At 42.3% G+C, this 18,671-nt stretch overlaps 1 protein-coding gene across 1 annotated transcript; it reads left to right on the forward strand.

Annotated features, from left to right (window-relative positions):
• Positions 1 to 562: 562 nt before the first annotated feature.
• Positions 563 to 14,116, forward strand: NUF2 (NUF2 component of NDC80 kinetochore complex). Its single transcript, XM_086462948.1, has 13 exons — positions 563 to 685; positions 2,399 to 2,473; positions 3,957 to 4,033; positions 4,718 to 4,779; positions 5,713 to 5,810; positions 6,396 to 6,469; positions 7,478 to 7,574; positions 8,556 to 8,618; positions 9,404 to 9,541; positions 10,492 to 10,632; positions 11,423 to 11,598; positions 13,434 to 13,569; positions 13,967 to 14,116. The coding sequence occupies exons 1-13, from the start codon at positions 563 to 565 to the stop codon at positions 14,114 to 14,116; spliced, it is 1,410 nt and encodes a 469-aa protein (XP_086319074.1).
• The last annotated feature ends 4,555 nt before the right edge of the window (positions 14,117 to 18,671 follow it).

Here is an 18,671-nt window from a genome sequence, read left to right on the forward strand (position 1 = left end):
TACCGACGGCCAGTTTTCCAGAGCCGCCTCAGCTCCCCCTGCTGACTCGCCATGCCGACTCCTCACGGTGCTCAAGACCCGCCCTGCCCCTGCAGAGAGCCGCTGGCGCTGGCTGCCCGCGCCGCGCGCAGCACGCCCAGCCGGCGGCCTTCCGCGGCCCCGGGGCGGCAGGGCGCGGGGCTCGCCCTCACCGCGGCGGCGAGCGGAGCCACCCCGCGCCCCCCGACGTGGAGCCGCGGACCCCGCCGCCCGGCAGGGGCCAGGCCGCGCCGCTCCCAGCAGCCGCGCGGGCCCCTCCTCTCCCTTCCCCTCCCCCGCTCCCGCCCCTGCTCCCCCCGAGCGCCGCCCCGCTGCCCCGCCCCTAACGGCCACCGGCTGACGCGCGCCGCGGCGGGGCGGGGCCTCGCCTCATCAAGCCCCGCCCCCCTCCCCGGCGCGGTCGCGGATAGGCCGTCGGCGGGCTGACGCGAGGCGCGGGGCGCGGGCAGAGGCGGTGCCCGCCAGATTCAACCCGCGGCCAGCGGTGGCGGTTGGCGGCGTGGCCGTTGCCGGTGGCGGCGGGATGGAGACGTTGACCTTCCCCCGCTACAGCCCCGATGACATCATCAGCTACCTCCGCAGCCACGTCCTGACGGGCGCCGAGGCCCGGAACCTGGTCAAGGGCGACGTGTTCGGCAGCCCCAAGGTGCGTGAGGGCGTTCCGGGGGGGCCGCGGCCCGCGCTGGCGGGGCGGTGGTGGCGGGGGGAGCCGTCCTGGGAGCGCCGCCGCGCTCGGGCCGCTTCCGCCCCGCCCCGCCCCCCCCGCGTGCCGTAGCGCCGGAGGCTTGCACGCTGGTTGGTTTCTTGCGTGATGGCTGCCCCGGCTTTGGCGGGCAGCAGCGCCTTCCGAGGGAGGTGATGAGGCCTTCCGATGCGGCAGGCTAGCTCTAGGGCTGAGCATAGAGCTTCTCCTCCCTTCAGCTTGGGAGAGGCTTGTTCGAGCCCCACCAGGAAGGGCGTGAGTTTGTAAACGGACAGACGTGAAATTACATGGTCTGTCTTTATCAGTGCTGTGTGAACTAGATCAAAATAGCCACTGTGTATGGCATAGTGTCATGATTTCAAAAGCACTAGTTGACCAAGTAAGCTATTATACCAGTCCTGTAAAAAGCAACTCTTCCCTGCTCTGCACCCTTTTTTCTTGTGTCATCTGACCATTAATGTTAGTGCAGGCTTGCAGCGTCCTCAACAAAGAAGTGGATTTAAAACTGAATTGATAGAAAATAGAACAGAATTGTAGAACAGTTTCGGTTGGAAGAGACCTTCAAGATCATAGAATCTGACCTTTGTCCTAGGTCTACCAACACCACTAAACCATGTCCCTAAGTACAACACCTACCTGTTTCTTAAACACCTCCAGGGATGGTGACTCCACCACCTCCCTGGGCAGGCTGTTCCAATGCCTGACAACCTTTTCAGTCAAGAAATTCTTCCTAATGTCCAGCTTGAACTGCCCCTGGTGCAGCTTAAGGCCATCTCCCCTTGTTCTGTCGCTTGTTACTATAGAGAACAGACCGACCCCCACCTCACTATACCTTCCTTTCAGGTAATTGTAGAGAGCAATAAGGTCTCCCCTGAGCCTTCTCTTCCCTTCTCCAGGCTAAACAGCCCCAGATCCCTCAGCCATTCCTCATACAAGACCTGCTCCAAATCCTTTACTAGCTTGGTAGCCCGCCTCTGCACCCTCTCCAGCACCTCAGTGTCCTTCTTGTAGAGAGGGGCCCAAAACTGCACACAGTACTCAAGGTGCAGCCTCACTAGCGCCGAGTACAGGGGCACAATCACCTCCCTACTCCTGCTGACATCACTGTTCCTGATACACGCCAATGTTGTTCCTTGTGCTGCTGTGCAAGTGCTTATGCCTGCTGAAGGAGGAGGCTGGCCCTGCTTGCATAGGGAACGATGGGATGACTGTTTTTAAGAGGCAAGATTGATTTGAATTGATCATGGATTAGTGCTGTAAATGAATAACTGTTTGGCCTGTAGGTATTTTTTTGCCCCTCCGTTTTAATAACATTGTGAAGGGCACTCTTTGCTATGGGATTATCACCTGTGACCTTATTTAGATTTTTGGTGTCACTTGGTTTGAAAACTGCTCAGTGAGCAGCCATGTAACGAAAAACAGCGGATAGCTGTGGCAGTTAGGACTGTAGTTGCCCGAGTGGATTGCTGTCTCTTATAATTGTATTACAAGATAATACTTGAACTGCAAACTATTGGAAAGTAAAAATTCTTAGCCTTGGTGGCTCAGTGAAATTGGTTTTCATGTGTTAAAGGCAGAACTACTTTTATGGCCTAGTCTGGGAGCCCTGAATAATCAATCATGTGGAATACTGATTAATGTCCTTTCTTCTTGCAGCTTGAAGTTTTACACATGATTTACATGAGAATCCTGCAGAAGGTATATGGAATCCGCCTGGAGCATTTCTACATGGTATGTCTGTAGTGGCAGGTGTAATGAAATCTGAAAGCAAAAAAATATTGCACTTAAGAATTAAATGTTGAAGTATCTCTCTCTTCTCACTAGCAAATGGCAAGTAGCTTACTGTTTTGTACATTGTAGTTGCATGAATGAGAGCTTAGAAATTCTGCCTCTATTGCCACAAATGTCTGTGTGAGATGCTGTATGCCCATGGGCGTTCGTGTTCAGGGAGGCAACTAGTCTGTTCACTTAGGCAGGAATGCGAGTGAAGTACTGCAGTGCAGTCGTCAGCATGGGTCATGTACCAGAGATAAATGAACCTGGGAGCATCATCTGTAGCTGTTGCTGAGGCCTTGCTGATTATGTCTGAGAAGTTGCTTTGGTCATTGCTTCTAGTCTGGAAGTTGGCTTCAGCTCAAGATACTTGCAGAAATAGTGGTTTTGTGGGTGCACTGCCTCTGGGTTTCCTGGTGTCTCTGTGTGTGTTGTTTTTTTTTGGTTTGTTTTTTTTTGTTTGTTTGTTTGTTTTTTTTATGGAAAGGAGACTCCCTTCTTCACTGTGGGAACTAGTGGGCATGAAGAGGAGCTCACTTACCGCTGTAGGCTGTAAGGAAAGGCTCTGTGGAGAACCCTCTCCTTCTGTGGTTAAGCTGTGAATTCTTTTTTTTGAGATGCTGTGGGTGCTAGAAATGTCTGTAAGGTCTAGAAGGGATTGGACAAGCTTATGAAGGGACACTATCTCTGCCCTTGAAAATATGTATTGTCTCCTTGGGCATCTGCCTTTGCCATGGCTGGAGGAGGGTCTCTGCTTAGATGTTAGACTGGTCCGGAAGGAAAGTAAATGTTGCTTTTAGTGTTTGATAATCTCTACTTCTCCATTAGCTGAGAGGAAAGTAAGGAGAGGTGTGGCAGGAGGTTAATTGATACCTTGTTGATTAACACTTAATTTATGTTCTGTCTCTGTTAGACAAAAACTGATTCCTGAAAGTGAGAATAAATAGTATTGTCTTGTGCCATTTTTGGATAAACTGAAAGGGAAGATCATCGGTGTGCAAGATAACTCAGTTCTTCAGGCAATGGCATTAGCTGGGATACTGTATTATGAGGTTTAAACTATCAGAAAAAGGTGACGGTGTACCACTATCTTTTTCCTTTTGACTTCATAAAACAGTTGAGTGTGTGAATTGCAGGGTCTTTAAAGAAAGAGCTTCATGTTGTTAGATGTGTAATGCAGAAACTGTCCTTCTGCACCAGTGTTGAACAAATTAAAACAGAGGGTTTAGATTGAATTTTATATTTTGAACAGCCAAAACTGACACTTAAAATAGTCTGCTGATTAACTTGATGGCATTCTTCAGCCTCTAATGTGTTCCCTGTGGATGGGGAGACCATCCTCAGTGTGTTTAACATATTTGAATTATCTTATATTGTGGAAACAAACCTGTGTATTTTTAAGTATTCTCTACTTAATGCATTGACTCTCTTTACTCTTTAGATGCCAGTCAACGTCGACATAATGTATCCACAGATATTTGAAGGCTTTCTACCTGTTTGTAATTTGTATATTCACATGTAAGTAGAAGATGCTGCATCTATTCAGTTGCTACTCCCTCTGAAGGTCCATTTTATTGCAAATAGTGGGTCTTTATTCCTTTTTGCTGATGGTGATTCCACTGCTTGTTGGCTATGAGCGAAGTGAAATGTGCAGATGAACAGGGGACAGCAACGTTTAGAGTAAATTTCTCAGCAGGCAGCTATCTTGTCAAAATGAATGTGTTAAATAATCCAGCCTCACCAAGATGGAGCAGAAATCTGTACTTTGAATTGCTAGAGGGTTGTCATTACACCTGGAAGAGGGATCTTAAGTACCTGTTGTGTAAATTGGCTGTCTGAATTCTGTGTAGGTATTTGTTTGAATGAGGTGGGTGTTAGACTATAAGCTTCATTTCAGTTGTAAGGGGAGGACTGACTAACAGCTAAGTGTAGGAGTTCCCTGATTAAGCTCAAAGTTGTTCTACAAGCAAGTATTTCGTCTATAGAAACATTTGTGAGATGCTGTAAGAATACAAATTTTTTTTAATGCTGATCTGTGTGTGGAGCCTACTGTGTTATTCTCATGAGACTTACTGTTGTCTTGTCCTTACTGTACATGTGCTCTGGGACGACAGGACGAGATCTGTTTTGTGGTAAATGGATATAGCACAAAAACTGAGTAATGGTCACTGCAGATAAGGTTGCATTTTGTTTTCCTTGCAGGGAGCGCTTACTTCCAGTGTGCCGGATTAATGATTTTCAAATTGCTGATGTTTTAAACCCAAGTAAGCAAGTGCATTGTGATTCTTGTGTTTCCTGGGGTGGTAGGTGTCACTTGATATCCAGGTACTGCTCATTTGGCTTAGCCATATGGGCATCTCGTACAGAGACCTGTCCCAGGCTTCTAGCTACTCTTCTGACCCTTGCTGTGGCCTGCAGACAAGCTGGTTCTAGTGAGCAGTTCTCCTCCTTATTCCTTGTGTAGGCTAATACAGTTAAATAACTGAGGGGAGTTTTGAATGCTATGAGTCTGTTGAATTGCTGGTCTGGAGAGTGGACTGTGACATATTTGAAACAGTGTAAGAACAGATGGTAACGAAAATTATGCTGGCAACTCTGGAATGCTGTAGGATTTGTTATGCTGATGCCTATGTAGGAAGCAATTTGGATTTTTTTTGCTTCACCCTTTTCAATATCCAGCTGTGGTGATTCTGGTACAACACAAACAACTTGGAAAAGGCTTTTCTGAAGAGCTTTTTCACTTCTGGCTCTTTACTAAGACATTCAAGGCCTTTGTAATCATCTTTCACAAAGTTTGCTTGGAATAGAGACAAAAAGTCCCTGCAGTTCAAACTGCTGTCTTTAGTTAGCCTGATAGTTACAGTGAGATTCTGTCTTCAGAGTTATAGTCCAAGATTGACACTCTCTCCCTGACTTCAGTTTTATTGTGGGCTGTGTTTTAATACTCCTCCTAGGTGCCATTTTCATTTGTTAAATTGCATAGAATTGTTATGATATTGTAAGTTCATAGCTTGGTGCTAATTTTTGTGTAGCCTGTGAAATCTTTCCAAGGTGAGTACTGGAAGAACTAATGTTGGTTCTGTTGTTTTGTAATTTCTGTATCTTCTCTGAACTATGTTTTGCCTAACTTTTTCTAAACAACTGCGACCAAAGCATGTGGAAACCAGAACAGTGATGGCTTGCAATTCCTGTTTCAGAAACAAAGAGGACAGTTCGCTTCCTGAGTGGCATTCTCAACTTTGTAAATTTCAGAGAATTCCGACGTGAGGTCTACCTGGAGTTACAACTAAACTATGTAAGACTGCATGCCATGTTACTCCAGATAACATTAATTATACTTGAGTAGGTAACCTAGAACTGGGAGCATAAAGCTTGTGGTTTAACTGCATGTTTAAATAACACATTAGACTCTTTAAATGTAGCCAGGTAATACAGGAAAGTATCAGTTTAAGATTATGTAAAACTTGTACAACTGTATAACATGTTATAAGCGTACACAGCTACTGTAAATGGTTTAGAGAAAACCTTTGCAAAGCCCTTAAGGGAATATGTTAGTTTAGAAGAGTGGAGGAGCTTGTCAAAATCGTGAAGGTTTCTGTATAACCATGATCTGGCTATTATCTGAAGGCTTTTTTCCAGTAACTTATTGGATAGTTTAGCTTGGTAAGCCAAGGTTTGACACCTTGCATTGTTTTGGTAAGACAGATGTAACAGTTGGTGAACTGAAGCTAGGCTTCCAGGTGGTTTCTCTTCTGAATATCTCAGTAGTTAGGGATGGTGCACTTCATGTGAAATAATGATGAGTAGGGGTCTAAAAAAAGCCCTGAGAGAAGCCATATTCCTCTAAAATAAAAAACATCTCTGAATACTTAATTTGCAGAAATCAGCCATGGAGAAACACCAACAACTGGAAACATCAAATCGTGAGGCAGCACTGAAGCTGGAGAAACTGAAGTGAGTATGAGGAGGAGTAAGTAAGCACTGTGAGATGCACTTGACTTGGCTGACTTTCCTTGTTCAGTGCACGTGATCCAGACAGGCTGGATCAATGGGTTGAGGTCAATGCTATGAGATTTAACAAAGCCAAGTGCCGGGTCCTGCACTTGGATCACAACAACCCCATGCAGTGCTACAGGCTTGGGGATGAGTGGCTGGAAAGGTGCCCAGCAGAAAATATAGCAATGTTGCTGTTGGGCTGAGCTCAGGGTTACAGAAGTAGCTTAATAAAAATGTGACTTTGGGAGTATATGGTGGCTTTGAGAGGTTACTCTATTTTGTATGTTGGGGACTACGGTGAAACTTTTTGCTGTTATAATTGGTTTTTAGTGGTATGTCTTTATCTCTTCAATAGCTGTAGGAAGCTCATCTTTAGCTTAATAGATGGGTAAAGTTGTCTTCCTTTAGTTATTCAACATGTTTCCCCCATTCTCCGTTTCAGGCCATTTAGTCCTATTGCCTGTGTCTTTGCACCATTAAGTTTTGTTTTCGCTAGTGGATAATAGGATGAAGAGATGGCTAGTTTCCAAGATAGCTTTCAAAACAGTTTTTTCTCTAATAGCTGTGCTTGGTATGTGCTAGACAGGGGGTTCTCTAGCTAGCTATAGGTCTACTGTAATACAAGCTGTTTCTATGGCAGGTAATATGCAAATTTCAGAAATGAAAATCACCATAAGAATTGGTAGAAGTATTGTTCTTCTGTGCTTTGCTTAACATGATCTTTAAACTCAATCCTCTATTATGTTTGTGCCACTTCTTGACAAAATAGTTCTTTAGATTATGCTCCAACTGCAAAATCTTACTTTTCTTTGCTTGTAAGACTTACTAATTTGAGATGGTCTTGCCCTCCTTACTAAAGTTACTGGTTGTAAACTCTTTGGAGATAGTGATTATTTTATCTACTGTACTCTGTTGACCTGACTGTTATGATGCTGAAGCTGTCCAATATCTTTATTTTTTGCTTAGTACTGTTCCAGTTGAACACCAAGCAGAGGTCAAGCAACTGACAGACAACATTCGAGAACTGGAGCAACTACTAAGGCAAGACTATCGTCGGAAACAAGTATGATCTGGTTATGTATTTCTCTGGAATGCTGCTATGGCTTTTCATCATGGGTATTCCTTATTTCTGTTGATTCTGTTCCCCTCTCCCTACTTCTACAAAGTATAAAGGTGACTTTTCTGATTTAAAACAAAGGTCATTGCAACACAATGTCTTGTCGAACCCCTAGCACCAACTCCTCATTTCACTCTAAAGAATGTGAAACGTACTTGAAATTAGACTTGGGGAATACAAAAGTGTATCTGGCTCTTTCTTTTTGAAATGCATTACTGCAGTGACTTGGGAGATAACTGTTATTTTTCAGAAGTGTGATGTGTATGTTTTTCTTTGTTTTCCACCTGAATTTGAAGAGTTAGAACTGGAGGTGAGCCATGGCAATAAATGAGGCCTAAGAAGGGTCACCCAAGGGAATGCCTGGCAAAAAGGGTAGGGTTGATTGCAGGGGTAATTCTCCAGCAATGGCAACTTGCCTCTAAGGTCTCATAGGTAACCTTTTGAGCTGCTTTGGAGGAGGGGGGGGGGAAATCTGTGGTTAGATGGTTTGGTTTTTAATGGTGTTTTTTTAATCATGGTAATTGGTAACTTTTTAAAGTCTCATGCCTCTGCTATTAATGTTACTAACCATGTGTTTGACTTCTGTGTTATTGGGGACCTTGTATTAGTTTGTTCTCAAGAACAGTGCCTCTTGCGAAGAAGGTTGTGTGTGTATAACGCTGCCAGGATCAGTAAGAACAGAGATAGTCCGACTTTTATCCCTGTTCTTAGCTACTTACTGCTGGCTGCATCCCTAGTGCTCCTGGTGGCTTTTTCAACAAAGATGTTCTTCTCTGTTTTTTAAATCTTAGATTGCAATTTTGTCTGCTAATTATGGTACTCCAAAGAAACCATAAATGGGATTTCTCTTGTAGATAGATCTGTGATAGAAGGGTAAATGGGGTAGCAGTTGTAGAGATGCTTAATTAAAATTTGTTGCTTTTTTAGACAGCTTTGCAAGAAGTGATTTCGCAGAAGAAGTCAGATATTGCGGAGAGTACCCGAAAACTGGTAAGTACACCTCTGTGTAGGTGTAGGCTGTAGCTTGCATCTCAGGTCAACTAATAGATCATCTCTTTCTGGGATCAAATTATTCTTGGAGCTAGGTAACATTCAGGTGGTGATTATTAGTGGTTTTTTTTTTTTTTAAAAAAAGAACTTATTTGGCTTTGCTTTTCACCCCCATGGAAGCCTTACTGCAGTAGCTTGTTTTGTTGTTAACTTTAAATGCACAGCTCTGCAATGTAAAGCTCTGGCTGTGTCCAGGAAGCTGATCTGTTAAAGGGCAAGAAATGTGGACTTCTGAGAAGCTATGTGCTTACCTTGGGTGCATAGAATGGCTAATGAGGCAGGCACTGACCTGGTGGGGACAAAACAGGTTTTTGAGGGGCTGCTCAGGAAGCTTGTTGCTCTTACAGCAGGTTGATACAGCTGGCTTTGAAACTCTGCAGCGACTGCCTCAGTTGCCCTAGGTGAGGGGTTCTGAAGGAGAGATCTGCTGGTAATACGTATTATCTGTCAGGCTTTTTGTGGAGCACTAGTTAAATGCTCTTCTTGTGATTTAGTATTGCACCCTGGTGAGCATGAAGCAGGTTCAGGGAGCAAAATGGACTATTAACTGCTTTGGGAATGTTAATGCTGAGGATTAGAGGAATTTATTTTTTAAACAAATTTGCTAATGAGGAATGACTTAAAACAGAAAACCTGTCTAGTCATAAGATCCTGGCAAACCATGCTTCACAATTTCTCTTTGTTCATCTAATTGCTAATATTGACAGTGTGTTTGTCTTAACTAGAACGAACTTAAAGTGACAATGGCTACTTTGAAAGAAGAACAAGAGCAGCTGAAATCAAAAATTGTGGAGAGTCCAGAGGAACTGAAAAATTACAAAGAACTGATGAAAGAAACTGTTAAGAAACTCAAGAAATCCAAGGTGAGGTTTTCCTCTGTCCACGCAAGGAGGTATTCTGTTAGAAAAAGCACAAGTTTAATTGAACTGTCGTCTAGAACTGCTTTGTGAATGACATACAATTCTAGTCAAAAGTGGACAGATCTGTGGTTAGTCTGAAATGAAGTCACAACTTCAGAGAAAACTGAATTTGTTGTGGCAATGGCTTTTTTGGATGTGTTTTTGTGTTGGTGGCTTTTGGGGGGCGGTATGGGGGGAGAGCAGGATTGCAGTCACTGCTGCATTGACCTTGATGAGTAACTGTTTATTTGTGAAACTAGGTGTAGAACTCTTGAATCTATACTATACCTGTCTGGCTGTTTGCTCTCAAGAGAAGACAATATTTTGGCAGCTCACAAATGTCCTTGGATTTGGAACACATACTTCACAGTCTCTGTTATCATTCACTGTTTCTGGAATTGGTGTCTGTCTCTGCTAGTATGCTGAGTACTGAGTTCCCTTCCTAGATTTTTTTTTTGGGGTTTTTTAATAGTGATGTCCAGTCTTTAAATGTTTGTGGTTCATGATCGCTCATACATCAGTGAAGCTTGCATAACTTTTTCTCCCTAAGTGTTTTTGTTCCAAAGGTGTAAACTTTATTGCTGTAATTCCAGACATCTGTTTTTATGTTGCTTTACGTAACTGCTGTTTAACCAGTATAGAATTTCTTCACTGTACAGCTTTTTTCTGTCCTGAAAGCTGTTGTAACAAGCTAGTTAGTTCAGTGTAAAACACTTGCATGTCGCTTTTCCTGTGCTTTCCAAGTAAATGCCTTTTTTTACAAACTGAAGATGTCATTTCAGTAACTTCTAGATATTAATTCTAGTATGTTAAACAATGAGCGAATGGGTACAATAGTCAATATGCATTAATACTGTACAAAATGAGTGCTGAACCTCAAAGCTGTTTCATTAATAAGTCTGTTCTCTTTAAAGCAAGAAGTTATTGAGAAATATGAAGGTTATAGAGACCTAGTTGAGGTTCTGCCGTCGTGCCAAATGGAGGTGCAGTCATATCAAAAGAAGATGGAAAGACAGGGAGCAAATGTGGAGAGACTGGCTAGTGTATTATCAGAGGTTTGTATTGAAAATGTATCTGGTTAAGGAGAACTTAATATCTAAGCAAGATGGGTGATCATCAGTAAATGTCTGTATTTTGAAAGATCCCATCTCTCCTATTACCCAAAAAGAAAGAATTTGGGTAGAATCAATATCTCATTCTTAAAAACATCAGTAGAACATAGCTGCTGCTTTGCTGCATGCCCCTAGCTAAGGTACTGTTGACCACTTTAACAGTCAAAGCCTTTATTGCCATAGAAACCTGACCTAAAATAGTTTGAACTGTCTTGGAATTGTTGGTAGGAAATGATGGAAGAAGGAAAGTGAGAGTCAGTTCCTTCTGCCTAGAGAGCAGAAACTAAGAGCAAGAAATTACTACTTCATGACGAGTCATGTCTTAAGTGCCTTTAATTTTACTTTTAATATTACTAAGCCAGCTTTTCCCTGGTGAAATCTTTGTCACAACACAGTACCTTGCTACTCAGTTTTGGGAGAATGCAATTGTTAGGAGCATTTGAAAAATGGTACGCAGTCTTTTTGGGTATTTATGTAGCATATGTTCTAATTACCCTTGGCTAAGAGCTATAGCAGAACTCATAGCAACTTCTGAAAATCATTTTAAGTGATGGGGTATTGTCCATTTGGATGCATAAAATCACATAAAGACTAGGGAACTGGGCTATGACTGGAGAATTGGTTAGAAATTAAATCTTCAAAAAGCGGGAAGCTACTTGTAGTATAACTGGGTATGCTGTTTTGATTATTTTTCCCTCATTTAATTTATTTCAATAATTCTTATGTATTCTAGGTCAGAAATCTGGAGGACCAGCTAGAGAGTGCTCAGATAGAGCTGAAAAAGGGGAAGACAGATGAAATGTCCTTAAAGAGATTGGTCACTGCAAAACATGAGAAGCTGTCTACAGCTGAAATAAGGATAAAAAAGAAGCGTGAAGATGTTGAGCAATATAAGCACACTATATTTGAGTATGAATGAATTGATATTTCTGCCTGATGCTACTTTATGTCTTCGTTATGTGCTACCAAAGTTTGTGTCTGGTGAAAAAAAATGTAGCTTAGCAGTAAGAAGAAAATGAGCGATGTGGGATAGCTTTGTATGAAGACCAGTAATGCTGCAGGCAGGGACTTGGGGTCTCAAATCAATAATTGCAATGTGACTTGACAGCAATTCTTTTATTGGAGCGCTAATTTAATTTATAATGCTTATTCTTGATTCTTTTATCCTCTTAAAGAGAATGTCACATTGGGATAATTTTCCAACTTATCAGACTTCAACAAAGCCCCATTTGCCTTTCATGAATTTTTCATAATTTCCCTTGCCACTTTTGCTCATTATCAAAGATGTTCAAGACCCATGGGGAAATGGGGCTTGTATCTCAGAGGAGTATTATCCTGACATGATGCTTCTAAAACAAAAGGAAAAGTGTCATTTGATCAAAGCCTCTTAGCCCATCTTCCTTCCTACCATATGCTAAAGGCAAGTTGCAAGGCAGTGTTTACAGCACAGCAGTCACTTCTGCAGCAGCAAACTGCAGCGTTGTAAGGTTGTAGCTTCGGTGTGAGGTTAGAAGAGCTGAACTGTTACAGAGAAAGCTTATTATATAACATTTTTTTTGGTACGTGGATAGGAAAGGGAATATGGAAAATTACTGGCTGGGTAGGTGAACTCTGGAAAAGAGCTTTTTCCACATAGCTGAGAGGGTCAACCAAGATTTAGTCATGCTGATAAGGTTTGTGTGGTGTGTAGAATGGCAGCAAGATTCCCAGGCTTCCTTGCTCCTCATTATTGCTCCTACCAGCTAAAGGAGATTTAATTAAAAGCTACTTTTCCTTCCAAATAAAGAATAAAAATAACATAATCTAATGCTCCTTTATGTTAAAACTTACTGTTGATTTATCTGGTTTTAATGTTTGCTATATCCCTTGAGTGATGGAATTAGATGCTTTGATAAGCAAGAGGGGAAGGGAGGTAACCTTGGTTTGAAAACAAGAGATTTTGCTGGTGAATAAGAGTATGTGTCCTGACTGTTCCCTCGAGGTAGGAAGATGTAAGTAAGCTCTTGCTAAGTAAGAGTGATTTCAGCATTCTTGAGAGAAAGCAGCTGCTACAGTTCCAACTGTAATTATTGTACAAATGCTTAGTATAAACTGCTGGGTTTTGCACTTGAAGTCAGAGTAAATCTGTTCCCACACTAACCCTTTGCTGATTACATGGCAGCTCACAGCTGGAGCTATCCGAATTTACCTACAAGCTGGCAAAATATTATTTGATCTTTAGGATGCAGTGAAATGATGGACTGGATGTTGCATACAGCATGCTTCAATGTATGAGATTAGAGCTCTGACTTGGGGGGGCGGGGGGGGAGCTCTTGGGCTAAGGAAAATGTGTGACTTTCAATTATGCTGAAACATCGAGTGCAGCTATATGGCTTTTAACCTGGTCCAGTGGCTGGCCTTTAGGTAGGGCTCTCCACTGACACCTGTACTGCGTTACACAAAGGCAGGAAGATGCAGTGTCCAGCTGTCTGTTGGGCTGGTGCCACTGGAGTCGCTTGAGTTGTCCTGATTGGCATCAGCTGCGGTTCTTCAACGAACTCAAGTCCACTTTGAATTTGACTTCTTGTGCCTAAGCTGTTCTAGTTTAAGAATTGGACAAATTTCCAAGCAAGTGAATTCTCTATAGCGCTGCTTCTAGAAGCTGCCAGTTTCATGCTCATAAAATGCAAACTTTGCTTGTGGTGGGGTTTAATCTGCACTTATTCAAATGGCTCAGGACTAACTTTTTTTTCTCCCACCTTTAGATATTGTAACAGAGTTCAGGAGAAGAGGGGTGCTGTGTATGATAAGGTGACGGCCATTCACAAGGAAATCCAACAGACAAGATTCAAAATTCAGCAGCTGAATGAGAATGCTGAAAAAGAAGACATGAAAGCCAAGGTGAGGGGTGTTTTTCCTAAAGGAATCCTGTTTGGTGTTCTCAAAACTGATTTTTGACTTGGGCTGTGTAGATAGAAGAATACTTACTGGCCCTGAAAATGAGTAGGCTGTGCAGGTGGTGTTTGGGTGGATAGTGCTGGTTGTTTGACTGTCTTAATAGTGACCACTAGAATTACAACAGAATCATAATATTGGGATTTTGTTTGTGGCTGCCCTTATTCTTCTGATGTTTTGTAACTTTCCTGTGTTCTGTGAATGCTGCATCTTAAGCCAGGGATGAGGTACCTTTGAAATCACTTGAGACCACTAGGCCACTCTCACTTAGATCCTTATAAACCATGAGTGTTAACTTTGTTGCTGTTGGTTTTGTTTACCCCCCTTTATCTCTTCTTTGTAGGAAATATACCTAAATCTGAAGGCTGGGTTGGAGAAGCATCATGACTCTCTCATTAAGACAGCAAAGAGTTACGCAGCCTCAAGAGAAGATAAAATTGCTGAACTGAAGAAGGGGCTGCTTAGAGTTCAGTCTCCCGGAAATAGTTCTTAGACCTGTCTTCGCTTGTATTCCACTTGCGTTATGTTTATGCTCATATCTGAACTCAAGAGCTTGTGCTTTGTATGGGGTTGGTTAATTATTGTAGGCAAAAGACAGCTTTCTCAAAAACCATGTCAGAACACATTTAGCTATCTAGACAGATCCTGATGTTGTGAGCTCACTAATGTGGATAAGAAAACACTTGGTTTAGCCTGTTTGTATTGTTTCACTCAGTCTCTGATTTTAGTGGTAATAATGCAACTCTTGCCAACACCAAATTGCTTGACACTTAGACAGAATCCTGCTCTTCATAGAATCTGTTCTGCAAACTTTGGTCTGAGAAGACCTGGTGCTTTGGTCTTGGCCTGAATGGACACACTGTTTGAGATAAGTCAGTAATAGCTGATATTCTGCTACCATTACTCAATTAGGATTAAATCCTGATGGAGCAGTAGCATCCATGCAAATGTTAACTTACTCTCATCATGAATATTGGTGACTGTAAACACTCAAGAGTATTATTTTAGTTAACAGTGCAGTACCTCTAGGTGCTTGAACTCGTTGTTTCTGCTCTGTGGGGTATTGAACCCTCATCTGTGTTTATTAGAAAGTCTGAGTGCTCAGTCCTATAAAAAAATTACATAGATGAGCATTTTGTACCTTAGTTTGTGATAGCACTGTTTGCCACAGTGTTTTTAATTATTTCAAAAATTAAAATGTTGTTTTTTAAAATAGATGATAGAAGGATATTTAACCCTATTTATCTTATGTCTTTTCCCTCCCCACTCTCCCAACTGACTTGGTGTAACATTCCAATTTAAAAGAGTTTGGTTTGTATGTTTCTAGGAATGTGTATTACTGGAAGCTTTTTATAATGAAGGGTGGAGGATTCAAGCCTGTATAGATAATATCTTTCTGTGTTCATTTTATTCTTCTTTACTGCTCTCTACAACTACCTGAGAGGACATTGTAGAGAGGTTGGTGCTGGTCTCTTCTCACAGGTAACTAATGATAGAACAAGAGGGAATGGACTCAAGCTGCACCAGGGTAGGTTTAGGCTAGGTATTAGGAAAAAATTTTTCACTGAAAGGGTTGTCAGACACTGCAATAGGCTGCCCAGGGAGGGGGTGGAGTCACCATTCCTTAATGTATTTAAAGGTCGTTTAGGTGAGGTGCTTGGAGATAGGGTTTAGGGGTGTACTTGATGGAGCAGGATTGATGGTTGGACTCGATCTCAAAGGTCTTTTCCAGCCTGAATGATTCTGTGATTCTCTTATGGGCTAGAGGTGCTAGCAAGTCAGTTAGGAACAGCAGGTGATCGTTGCTTCTAAAGCTCTTACTGAGGCATCAGACCCTTCTAATGTTTTGCTTTGAAGTTTTTTTTCTTACATTGTAATATGCAAATCTTAACTGAGTACAAAGCTTCTTGTACAGTTTTCCCATAGTCTGTGACATGCGTGTACTGTCATGGTTTAACCCCAGCCAGAAACTAAGCACCTCACAGCTGCTTGCTCACTCTTCCCCTTACCGTCACACTGGGAGGGGGGAGTCGGGTGGGTGGGGGGGGAAGGTAGAACTCATGGTTTGAGATAAGAACAGTTTAAGTAAAACAAAATATAATAATAAAATACAATAATAATTGTAATGAGAAGGAATATAACAAAATGAGAGAGAGAAATAAAAGTGATGCACAGTGCAATTGTTTGCCACCCACTGACCAATGCCTTAGCAATGATCCTCCCTCCCTGGCCAACTCCCCCCATTTTATATACTGGGTGTGATGTCCTATGATATGGAGTGTCCCTTTGGCTAGTTTGGGTCAGCTGTCCTACCCGTGCTCCCTCCCGGCTTCTTGTGCTCTTCTCACTGGCAGATCATGGGAAACTGAGAAATCCTTGACTGAGGATAAGCGCTACTTAGCAACAACTGAAACACCCGTGTGTTACCAACATTATTCTCACCCTAATGCACTGTACCAGCTACTGGGAGGAAAATTAACTCTGTCCCAGCTGAAACCAGGACAGCAGCACAACTTTGTTTTTAAGTGAGTGCGCTCTTCATCCCAACAGTCCTGCAGTGTTGTGCAGCAGCATCTGCTGTAGAGACTAGTGAAAGTCTAACTGCTGAGGTAGATGGTTTTCCAAGAGTTAAAGATAAGTACATGCAAGGCACAGAAAAAATCCTTTTGTTTTTGATGCACTAGGCCACATGTAGAATAATTACTGATGTTTTGGGTATTGTGCTTTGAAAGTGAGGTTTTTAAATGAATCTCTCCTTTTGCGCTCTGCATTAAAGCATTTTGTTCTTCATGTGCAGGTGTGCTCCGCTCCCTTTGGCAGAGCATGGATTCTAGTGTGACACAGATACTAGCTACAGGAAGCTGTTGCTTCTCATTGGCAGTACTTGCTAATGAACTTGATGTCTGTGCAAAATGGTGTGATAATTTTTAGGCATTTCCAGACTTACAATACTATGAAATTCTTGAAGACAGATGGCAAGGCTTGTGTAGAGTTTTTCCCTGAGCTTTCTTGAGATCCCTGCTTCTCATATCAGTCTAGCCTATATCCCAGCTTGACAAGATGCTAGAAGCCAAGCATTCCTCCTTTTAACTAAACTGAGAATTTTGGGACGTGGCCTGTCTTTTTTTTTGGTGGTGCTATAAGGATTTAAAGTAAATTCATGTGACTCGGTCTGTAAATACAGCAGTCATATCTGCTTTCTCATGAAGACTGGTTGGAGTGGGCTGTGCTCAACAGCCTGGATATTATAGCAGCTCTTGGGAAAGGAGTTCCCAAAAGCTTCAAATAGATACTGCAAGGGATTTCTCCAGCTAGCAGATGACTTTGAGAGGATAAGTTTACTGTCCTTCAGGAGACTGCATGTAAAGATCAAGATTCTTAGGCTAGAGAGTTCATGCTTGTGTAGCCCAGTAATTAGGAATTTGCAGGACAAAGAAAATGCTAGGTTCTGGTTCCTGCTCTCAGGGGTTTTGCAGCACCGACTGTTGGGTAAAATAAAAGGCTGCAGTTCATGAAGAAACAAAACTTTGATTTCCAGGGACAGGCTTATGTATTTCCAATAGGCTGTTGTGGCCTTCTGAGTGGCCTAATTGTTTGTACCTGAAATACCTTAAAACATAACCAAAACTGTATTTTATCTAGAGATAATTGATTCCTAGGTGTGAGTCTACTGCTGCTTTTCAAGAACTTCTACTCGTCTTGAACCATACGGCAAGGCAGTGGGGGGAATTGTAGTGTGACCTGAACAGCAGTGAAGGGAGGATGGCTTTGCTAAGGCGATACAGTTCAATTTCCCTCAAGAGGGCAGCGTTATTCAAAGTTTTCCCTTTTTTGTTAATACTTCTGTCTAAATGCCTAGAACCCTCGGCCAAGGCCTAAATCCAACAAAAATGCAGAACTCCTTTATTTTGAGACACTGGTGTGAACTAATCGAATTATAGATCGACATCTATCATGAAGCTGATAGTCTAGCCTGGCTATTCTTAGTGGAATGAGACCTTCACAGCCTTCCCTGTGGTCTACCTGTGAGAATAATTGAATGCCAGTAGCTGCTACACAGCTTGGCGTAACACTGTTCGAATGTGTATTCTGGTAGGGTATTTTTTGTTTGTTATTGCATGAAATGTCTTTTGCTACTAACGTTCTGTAAGCAGTGAAGAAGATGGTCCTTGAAAATAGCAACTAAAAGTTGTTACAGACTTTTGAAAAGGTTATGCTCAGCTCTGTATTCTTTTCCCTTAGACAAGCATAAGTGATCCTCCCTGTATTAGTATCACACTCATCTTGAATATATGTGAAACTCAGATTCTTTGATAGCCCTTGTTAGTTTTCCACCAAGGTTGGCTTATGTGGGAAATGACAGAGGTTTTTTTAGGACTGGCGGAGCGGCAGGGGGGAAGTGTTCCGAGGTGGTGTTTAGGAGTATCTGTGTCAAATGATATTTTTAAGGAGTTTTTAAAACAAAAATACCCAACACCCACAGAAAGCCTATGTTGGTAACAGTGGCATTCATGACTACATCTTATACCCAGCTCACGGATTATTTCAGGGTGAGGTCTTGAGCAGTAGAGAAATACAGACTGCATGCATGACTATATTTGTAGCTAGATACTAGACTCTGAGTAATATAAAAAATATTCTTAGCTCCCATCTTGTAAGCAAATGTGTAATTTCTACTGAGGTGAGAGTGCTCCATATGAATGCATTAGTTAGTAATATATGTATAGTGTCTTCCCTTCTCTGAGCGCGTATGGTATCAAGGCATTTTGGTTGTCCACCTGGGTTGTAGCTCAACAAAGTCCCTAACTCTTACTGTATTCATGCTGCTTGTTTTATTTTCTTACTATACTCCTCTCTCCACTGCTTTCTTGTAGCATAAGTCTTTAAGTGAGAAAAGATACCTTGTTCTCCTCTGGCCATAAAAGCCTGGTGTTACCTACAAACTTTTCTTCTTCATAAAAAAAGAATGCTAATGTTGTAAGCAATGTGTATGCTAGGAATGTGCTGTTTTGTGTATTGCTGAATTGAAAAATACTTCATTTTTCCGA

The sequence above is a fragment of the Leptosomus discolor genome, chromosome 3, assembly GCF_034619465.1.
Source record: "Leptosomus discolor isolate bLepDis1 chromosome 3, bLepDis1.hap2, whole genome shotgun sequence".
In the NCBI taxonomy this organism is placed as follows: domain Eukaryota; kingdom Metazoa; phylum Chordata; class Aves; order Leptosomiformes; family Leptosomidae; genus Leptosomus; species Leptosomus discolor.